Source organism: Dendrobium catenatum, unplaced genomic scaffold, assembly GCF_001605985.2.
Source record: "Dendrobium catenatum unplaced genomic scaffold, ASM160598v2 fragScaff_scaffold_1118, whole genome shotgun sequence".
Taxonomy (NCBI): Eukaryota; Viridiplantae; Streptophyta; class Magnoliopsida; order Asparagales; family Orchidaceae; genus Dendrobium; species Dendrobium catenatum.
The window spans coordinates 24,408-34,660 of NW_021319580.1; the positions used below are offsets into that span (position 1 = coordinate 24,408).

The 10,253-nt window shown below is 34.2% G+C and overlaps 1 protein-coding gene across 1 annotated transcript in view; it reads right to left on the reverse strand.

Annotated features, from left to right (window-relative positions):
• Positions 1–707: 707 nt before the first annotated feature.
• Positions 708–10,253, reverse strand: part of LOC110106975 (asparagine synthetase [glutamine-hydrolyzing] 2-like) — a 32,885-nt gene continuing 23,339 nt past the window's right edge. The window contains exons 4-8 of the mRNA XM_020837089.2: positions 3,401–3,535; positions 2,338–2,418; positions 2,158–2,244; positions 1,895–2,002; positions 708–1,165 (exon numbers count right to left, since the gene is read on the reverse strand). Coding sequence (XP_020692748.2) covers positions 923–1,165; positions 1,895–2,002; positions 2,158–2,244; positions 2,338–2,418; positions 3,401–3,535 — 654 coding nt within the window. The 3' untranslated portion in view covers positions 708–922. The remainder of the gene's footprint in view (positions 1,166–1,894; positions 2,003–2,157; positions 2,245–2,337; positions 2,419–3,400; positions 3,536–10,253) is intronic.

Below are 10,253 nucleotides of genomic sequence, written 5' to 3' on the forward strand. Positions count from 1 at the left end.
TACCCCAAATAATAAGTTCATAACAAATTTAAAATATTTTTCTACTCAAATGCAAAATTTATATGGTCATTAAATTAACTAATTGTTTCAAAATAAAATCTTATAAATTCAATATTAAAAAAATATACATTTTAGTTTTTTAATTAAAAAAATGGAGAAGAATATTAAAATTATTGAATTTACTTAAATATTAATGCAATATTAATTATTTATATATTACAAATACTTGGAAGTACATTCAAAGAACTTTTTATCAAAATTTTGATCAAGATATGCTTATCCATTTTTTTTCCCTTAGCAAAATAAGCTTCCCTATGAGATGTGATTTCATTTTGAGTGAAATTTAGGAGTGTAAATTTCATATCATGGGTTGAGTTCGGGTCGAACCCTAAACTGACACGACACTATTCAGGTCAACCTGAACCCAACCCGCTTCATGTTCAGGTCAACCCGACACAACTCGAATGATCTGGGACGGACAAAAAATTGCTAGTTTTCGAGTAAAAAACGGGTCAATCTCGAGTTTCTGGGTAGTTTCCAGGTAAAAAATGGGTCACTTTCAAGTTACTAGGTCAACCCAAACCTAACCCGGTTTTTGAAACGAGCCGATTTGTTGAATTCAAACCTGACCAGTTTCGGGTCTGGGTTGACCCTAACCTGGAATTTTCGTGTTGGGTTTGAATCTAGTTTTCGAATGGGGTCAAATATTGACACCCTAGGCGAAATTATTTGTATAGTATAAATAAACATGCAAATTTCTACAACTTGAACAGAGAATACTCCTAATATCCTAAACAGAAAGGCCCTTCCCATACAACAATATGTAAAGTCTAGGAAAACAAAATAGACAAATACAAAATTACTTATCCAAACATCTTTACCTGCTTTGCTAATTCCAGCATTAATATATAGAAGCCAACGGTCAAATAGTAGCTGCAGCTGCTTCAAAATAGTCTACCTTCTTCTCAGATATACCATTCACAGAAAAGCCATTCTCCTGAGCTGAAGCTTCGGAAGAAGTTGATTCATATGCAGAAGTATGAACTCCGACCGCCGCACGGCCGGATGGGTCGAGACATTTAGACCAAGCTGCATCCCATTCCACTGCTTTAGCAGAACTGCAGGCCACACTTGGGCCACCAGGAACTGTTGATCTTGCAGCATTCTGTTCATCAAAATCATCAATCTCAATAACGGAAAATTATTAGGTGCGGACACCGGATGTAGAGATGCATCCGGGGTGGACACATGGATATTCAATTGAATTTATTTTTTACTTTATATATTCAATGTGTCCGTGGAACTTTAAGCTAAGTGCAGCCAAATCACAGGTAAAGTACATGTAAAGCGCAATCAAAACACAATAAAAAAGCGCAACAAAAGAACAATCAAAGCGCAACTAAAGTGCAACTAAAATGCAGGAAAAACACAAGTAAAGCACACAAAAAAGGTGCAACAAAAATGCACTCCACGTGTTACATTTTAAGTGGATGTCAAGACGTATCTCTACGTCTGGTGTCCGCACCTAACAATTTACCCTCCATAACAAAACGAATTCTCAAATTGAAGGGCAGAGGAATCATCAATCTCAATAACTATGCAATTACTATGTGGAACATAGGAGATAGAAGATCGTTCTCCATTTTCCTTGGCTGATTTCAACCTCCAATGCCAATTTCAGCAGCAATCTAAACGTTCTCACTAAACCAATACAACTTAGGCTTCGTTTGGGGCGGCTTTCTTACTGTTTCTCAAAGCAGCTTTTTAGTACATAAATTAAATTTTTATACTAAAAAGCTGCTTTGACAAATAAGAAAGCCGTCCCAAACGAAGGCTTACACTACAACAAATAATCTAGATTGCCAAATAAAAGCAGTTCAAATTGTTCACCTACCTTAGGAAAAAACTTCTCAAATATAGTGCGGTAGTAGTATGCCTCTTTTGTAAAGGGGGTATTCTCAGGATACACAAAACTCGCATTATTCAACATGGTATCTGAAACCTGGAGCAGAAACGAATTCCAGCGATGTATCAATATGTTTCCATGTTTTTTTTTTTTTTCAGAATATAATCAGAACAGAAAAGGAAAATATTAACTTTTGAAAATGTTTAAAATCCCAAATAGTGAAAAAATAATAATAAATTTCCAATATTTACATGTTCGTTTGCATGGTCCTTCAAACCATCAATCCAGCTATAACCAACGCCATCACTGAATTGTTCCTTCTGCCTGTAAAGGATGTGCTAAAAGCAAAAATAAGAGTATAGTAAGCTCAGTTTTAGTACCTTAAAAATGATTGCATTATCGTCAACAAAACTATCTAGAAAATTCCCAACCTTCGGTAAGTATGGCTTATCATTATCATCAAAAGCATTGCGCAAAATCCATTTCTCAATGCGGCCAAGATCAGGTCTAATCTGGATTTCAATGAAAATATAATCATTTCAATAGCATGTAAATGAATCATATATGCTGGCCTGACCATACAAATAGAACATGAAAAATTTTCACGACTTACCATATATGAAAAGATAACAAATTGAAGAGAATGATAAGGTTATAAAAAATTGCAGTATATTAAATGAATCTTCATGAAACAAAAAGATTTCAAGAACAGTGGAAACTTAAACGCAATGAGTCAACTATAAATTAAAAACAAATGCAATAAGTTTTATCAAATTTGATCAATTAGAGCAAATGCTGAAAGACAACCTTAAACGAGACTAAATGAACCTTTTAAGAAAATGAATTCATGATAAATGAACAAGTTTAACATCTAGTAAATTGAACTTGCCTAGAAGAACCCTTGAAGATATTACAAATGGAAATGAAATAAAATGTTAATTATGTAAAGACAATCAAGTATCTGAATAGTTAAAGCAAGTTTAACAATAATTAAAAATAATAATACCTCTATTTTCATAAATAATTTCAAAGAGAGGTAAAACGAAATAGAAAATCTTTCCAAGAATATTTGGCAAAGGTAAAAATATAAACAAACAAATCAGCTTTTCTTTATAGCAAAGTAATTCACTTTCCCATATAAAAAACACTGACAAAAAAAATAAAAAATAAAAAGCATTTCAAATTTTGTCACTTGTCAATTAGCTTTAGCCATGCCTCTCCGCAAAGATATATGTGTGTTTGTGTTCGTGTTATATATATATATATAGTTTTGCTCAGCTCAAGCCAGCAGAAACTTCTTCAGAAAGTTTCAATATTGTATTAACACTATTTCTTTTAAAGATTCAACCTTTGTATGAAGTATGAATTAAATAAAATTAAAGAATTATTTGCCACAAGAATGGCGTCTTTTCATTTAACGGAAGTTGTGGAATAATTCTAGTACATTCAATTTTACAAAGTCTGGATTTGATTGATTGGAAAGCCAGGAATTACCATTTTCCATTCCGGATCAATATCCATTGCCACTCTGATAAAATTTTTGTCAAGAAAAGGAACCCGAGCCTCCAGACCCCAAGCGGACGTTGCTTTGTTGGCCCTCAAGCAATCATACAGATGAAGAGCTTTAATCTACAGTAATATGTGCAAAGATATATTCAGGACAAGTCTTAGTAAATAAAAAAAACAATGATACTATCTAAACAAAATAATAAGAAAAATCTCACAGCTCCATAAGCAAAGAACTGGACGATGACAAAACTGCTAAAAACTGCAAATGTGACGCCACATCCAACAATGTAGCAATGAACTCGAACGGATAATATTACCTCGCCAAGTTTGAGCAAGGCTTTGTTAAGTAACAATAAATTACGTAAAGTCAACTTCCAATTATTCATCATTTTATTTAAAATTAGTAAGTTCCACATGACTAAGATTATAACAAATTATAATTTGGTTTATTCTGTAATGCACCATTAATCATCTGATTGTATATGGATGTAATGATGAAGAACTCAAATGACAGTATAAATAATCATAAATCTGCTCAATGAAATTAGCAAGTGATAATCATTAGCGGCTGTTACATGAAAAAAAAAAAATTTTAAAAAAAAAGGAGCCGTGCCAAGGTCAAGCTACACATGGAAGACTTCATGGCTACTATATAAGACTAAGTGCAATAGCGTTGTTAGCAAACCAAATATCATTAGCCTTGTCCCAACTATTCAAGCTGGCTATATTAATATTCTTTCTCCATTTATTCCAACGTATGCTACATGAAATGTTAAATCTAGTAAATTTTTTTGTGCAACTTCTATGCATATTACACTTTGATTTATCTTTTTTCCTTCATTTATCTCGCCCATTTTATTAAAAAATATTTGTTGATCACAATATATGCATCACAAATTTTTGTTGCGCAACTTCTATGCATATTACACTTTGATTTTATCTTTTTCCTTTTTATCTCGCTCATTTTATTAATAAATATTTGTTGATCACAATATATGCATCACAAATTCAAGTCAAAGTAATCCACAATGCAGGTTGATCAATCATGTCTGAAATCCCAAAAAGGTCAACTATAGTTCGATGTGCCATGCCCCATCTCAGAGCAAATTATTATTTTAAAAATCCATCAGCTTGTCAGCTTTGTGTTTCTCTTATAGTAGGATGAATCCTCTGGTACAAAACTCATGCGATATAGAAGGGCTGATAATAGCTAAGCATGGTATTCTAAGGTGCTCAGGTAGAAAATGCTTAAATGTGAATGATGATAGCACTCAAGTTGTCAATTCTGTAGAAGTATGTTATTTTCTTTTTAAAATTTTAATATTTTCCAAGTGATTGCCCGCACATATCAAAATCCTGTTCCAAATTGTCAATCATGCTTTCACTAGAAGATCACCCTCTAGTAGTACGGTTTGAAATCTCTTCTTGTTTAGAAGCTCTTATATGCAACATGGAGCGGTAAAAAACTAGTTGAGGCTTCTTTGATTTGTGTAAGGTTGTAGAGCTAGGGATTTGACTGGTGCTTGTAAAATTTGTTATTGGCGAGTAATCATGTATGATTTCTAGTTTAGAGTTGTGTTAGATTCAAAATACATGAGCCAAGTTTTGCCTCACTTTGTTTGTCTTCAGCCTTACGTTTCCCTTTCATAATATCCAGAAAATTTTCCAACATCAGGTTAACTGTCTCTTGAGATTTTATGAGCACACAAGTTCAATGCCAAGATTACTTTATTATTATTATTATTATTACACACACACACACACACACACACATATATATATATATATATATATATGTATATATATATATATATTTTTTTCTAAAATCAATTGAAATGAAATTATTTTTTAAATCATTTAAAATGAAAAAAAATTGTTTGAAATTAATTATGTGGGGGATCTTTTGTCGTTTAAATTTCGATAGCCTCCCGACATCCTGCCTCCTATGATGGGGGTGTCGAGTAGGCACTTGCCTTTGTTCATCCCGGCCGGATCAAAGATACGATAGATGTGGGGTCTTCGTATAATTTATCTCTCCTAGCCAGATCAAAAAGATACAACAAATGTGGGTCTTCATGTGTTCTTGTACTTTTTCGAACCAGATCTAAGATCAATAGAACACGGAGTCTTTTGAACCTGCTGCTTAAGCAAGCAAGAAAAAAAAAAGAAATTCATACATTTTAATGTAGAAATAGTGATGACAAATGCAACAGGTCGAGTGAGTAGGAATAGGTTGGCTTGCGTGTGATTGGTCAGGTTGAACAGTCGGGTTGAATAGATAGAGAAGAAGGGAGAGGGGGCCTCGGCTTGGGTAGAGGCAGTCGTCTGGAGTCGCAGGTGGGTTGGGTCGAGCTGCGTACAAGTTCAAATGCATAGGAGTAGGTGAGGTTGGACGTGTACACGACCTGGTCGGGTTGAGTGGCGTACACGACAGCAGAGTCGAGTCGTTCGATCTAGGTAGGGATGGACGACGGGCGTGCAAGGCTTTGATTGGAAGTTGAGTCGTGTGCGTGAGATTGACGGCCACTGGCTTGGGTCATATCGCATAAACAGAGAGTGGAGAGGCTTCGATCGGGCTCTTCACATGCTCCACTCCTACGTACAGCTGAGGGAGATGAGGGGGAGCGGGGGTCGCTAGGGTTCCTGCGTGTGACTGAGGGAATTCAAGCGGGAGGGAGTTTGATTTCATCTATTGTCGTGTGAGGAAGTTACATGAATGGAGGTGGTTATGAGATCGTGGGTAGTGGTTTAGTGGTCAACATGCATTTTGTGGCCTAAGCCTTAAAATTCAAAAATTGTGTTAAGTAAAATTAAAGGTTACAAATATTTTTTATATAATACACAAATAATATGTTAAATGATGATATACTAAATTTCTATTGAACTATAAAATTATAAAAAAAAAAAAAGACACAAGACACAAAGTAATAAGTTATAAATTGCGTGAAATATAATTGAAATCCAAATATTACAAAGAGCAAAACAACATAAAATAAAGAAATTACATAAAGATATCATATAACAACAAGTTCAACTCTAAATTTCTTCTTTCTCACTTCTCTACTCATAAAGAATGTTAAAATGGTTGTCAATAACTCAAAAATCATATGCACTGTCATCACCGAGGGAGTCTTTATTTGTGTTATTGTCATAACAAACTGGACTCTCTCCTGCTCATACTGTGAAGTCCAATGCATCATAATATGATTCTTCATTTATTCCAAGCATCTTTCTATTTCATAAATGTTTATTATCAATATAAGATGAGATTAATACCCCAAAATTTTTAAAGGATGTGGTGGTGGTGTGTAGCTTTCAAGTGATTCTTGGCAGCGGCTGCAACGATGGTTGTTGCGGTGATGGTGGCGGGCTGGATGTCAAGGTAGTCGAGAGGAAGTTGTTGTGAGTCGAAGGTACATAAATGTATGATTTGTTTAGGGTTTTAGTATAGGATTTAGGTAAGTTTTAATAAAAAAATGTATACATAGGGTGAGGCGTACACATTACACCAGCAAAGTGAGACGTGCCTCAAGGAGGGTCTCAGCCAAGTTGAGGCACAAACCTCATTAAAAAAGCTCGAAACATAAGCCTCAAAATATTTTTCACTAGAATTACGTTGAGATGGGCCTCAAGGAAAGCCTTATATTGAGCAATTTTAAACAATGCTAAAAACCAAAAGGTCCAAAGTCAAATACATTCAATGGAAACTTGATTGATAAAGAAAATATATTAAGGCTAAGAGTTTGATCTTGCTCTCTTTTAATTGATCCAAGGGTCTTAATGACACATCACTTCAACATATAAGTTAAAATATATGTTACACAAAAAATTAAACATAAACCAACTTAATCAAACATGTTGTCTTGCCTGTAAGGCGATGTCGTAAGATTAACCAATCAAGTCGTCTTAACATATATTATAAGGATGACTTTTATAACCCTTTGTTAATCTTACGACATACAAGTTTAAACATAAACCAACTTTTTCCAACATACAAGTTTAACGTAGGCCTTGCTAACAAAGGGTTATAAAAGTCATCCTTATAGAGCATTCTAGATTTAGAATAGCAAGGCCTACGTTAAACTTCCCTCAAAATCTAAAATTATAAATCATGGTTTATTAAGTATCTCTAACAAGTTAATTAGAACTCGTAGTACTCCTATTACAATTCAAAATAGCGAATTAAAATAAGTTTTTTCATCTAATAAATTTGGGCCAATAGAAAGCCAATGAGCTCACCAAACTAAACAATTAAGAAAATCATACCTATAAAGTAAGGCAAAAAATCAATTATTGGGTTATTCTTATCCTCAAAGTTGTAGGACCCGCTTATAAATGTTCCATCTGAAGTAAGCTATATCTTAACTAATTTGGACTGACACAAAATAAACAAACCCATTAAATCATAGCTTGTGAGACCCAAAGCTAATTGATGGTTATATAAACACCTCTAAAAAAAGAAGCTAATTGATGGTCATATTGTACCTCCGAGTTCTTGGACATGCCCAAAAGATCTAAACTATTTAGTGAACTTAAAAGGCCATCCCTCTATCTTGAATGAGTTGGCATCAAACTCAAAAGAACGTCATTGACACACAGATACACCCATATTAGTCTATTTGGGATATTTGAGAGGCGACCTATTACAATAACAATAACATCATTAAGCCTTTATCCCACTACGTGGGGTCGGTTACATGAATCATTTTTCTTCATTGTGTCCGATTAAGAGTCAAATTCTCATTTAGATCTAATAAAGAAAGGCGTTACTGATATTTTCTAACCAAGTCTTTTTAGGTCTACCTCTACCCTTCTTAACATAGGTTAAATCTAATACATCTACTCTCTGAACCGGGTCATCGGAAGGCCGCCATTTTATGTGACCAAACTATCTAAGGCGACTCTCTCTAATCTTATTTGCCACTGGAGCTACTCCACCCTTTTCATGTATGTGCTCATTTTGTATATTGTCTCTAAGAGTAAAGCCACTCATCCACCTAAGCATCCACATCTCGTCAACACTTAACTTAATATTATGCTTCTCTTTTAATGGCCAACATTCTGTGCCATAAAGCATTGTAGGTCTAACCACCATTTTATAGAATTTTCCCTTAAGTTTGAGTGACACTCTATCACACAACAAACCCGATGCATTCCTCCACTTCATCCATCCAACTTGAATTCTATTAATAATATCCTATCAATTTCACCATCACTCTGAATAATAGACCCAAGATATCTAATATGTGTTCTCTTATTAATAACTTGATCGCTCAAAGTCACAAACCCCCCAATAGACCTATTAAAATTACACTCCATGTATTCGATTTTAGATCTACTCAAACAAAAACCTTTAGGCTCTAAGATTGACCTCCATAATTCAAGTTTACCTTCAACTCTCTTTTTAGTCTTATCAAAACCAAGAATATCGTCAGCAAAAAGTATACATTAGGGAACATCCTCTTGCAAATCTCTAGTAAGAACATCCATGACTAAAGCAAAAAGATATTGGCTTAAGGCTGGTGCTTGATGTAATCCAACTGAAATTGAAAAATATTTGGTCAAACCATCTTGTGTTTGAACACAAGTACTCCAACGTTCATATCCCCAATGACTTGAATATATTGCCATATAAAAATCAAACCTAAAATGGAGAAAGATAGATTGGAATTGATTTGGCAAAAAATTGGGAAGTCAATATCTTCCCTTGTAGTTGATGCCACGGCTCAGAATTCAGCCCCAGTTTAGTTTTGGACCTGGATTAGAAAAATCAAGTTGATGCCAGTGGTGGAAGTTCTGTGGTGGAGGATTTATCATAATGCTCTGCCTACTTTTCATTTTCTTGCTTATAGAAGATTACATAGGGATATTGGATGTCCTAGGAATTACAATGAAGAAGAAAATATAGAGCATGTTGTGGTTAAATGCAGAAAATTATTGGATGCCATTCAATACTTAATCAAATGGGGATATCTCGTTCCAGTTTTCTCTAATCTATCAGAATGTTGCAGTTGGTTATCTAAACAGAATCCATTTATAGCAAGCTTATATTATAATACGGTTTTCTTCTCTTGGAAATCCAAAAACAAGTTGATTCATAAAGGATTTGAATATAGTGCGTTGGCAATTGCTGCATATGCCTTCAGTTATGCTTCAATATCTGCTCACGGTGTTAGTGGGAATTCGGGTATATGGGGTGTTAATCAGCCGTCTAGGCTGACTGATCTGTTTTTGCACCCTCTTCCACCAGATTGGATCAAGGTTAATGTAGATGCTTCATTAATTCCATCTTACAAAGCTGGAATAGGAGGCGTCTTTCGTGATTGCAAAGGTAGATTTCTATTGACATTTAGGAAATCCGGTATTCATTGGGATGTTTCTTCCTTGGAGTTATTTGCCACTCATGCTATTGAGGATGTGATCAAAGATTTGATGTATATATATAAGGGAATTATCATAAAAGGGGACAATGTTAATATCATCAAGTTTCTTCAAGAGGCAAAATCAACTGGTAATTCGTTCTTTGAAGTTTATCTTTTTATTAATAAGTTTGATCATGTAATTTTCAATTATAATTTTGGACTATTAAGATAGGCATAAAATAAAAAATAAATTAAAATGATTTTCTAGGATTAGATGGTGTCATTTAAAGAATATTAACAAAAATATTTTTGGGAATAAGATTTTAGATCTTAAGATTTTGTCTGTGCATGAGGATGCTAATGTTATGTGGGAAAAAGTGGCTAGTGATATTAAGAATATTGCAAAAGATGTCCTTGGAGTATCAAAGGGAAAAGCTCCTAATAGTAAAAATAGTTGGTGGTGGAATCCAAATGTG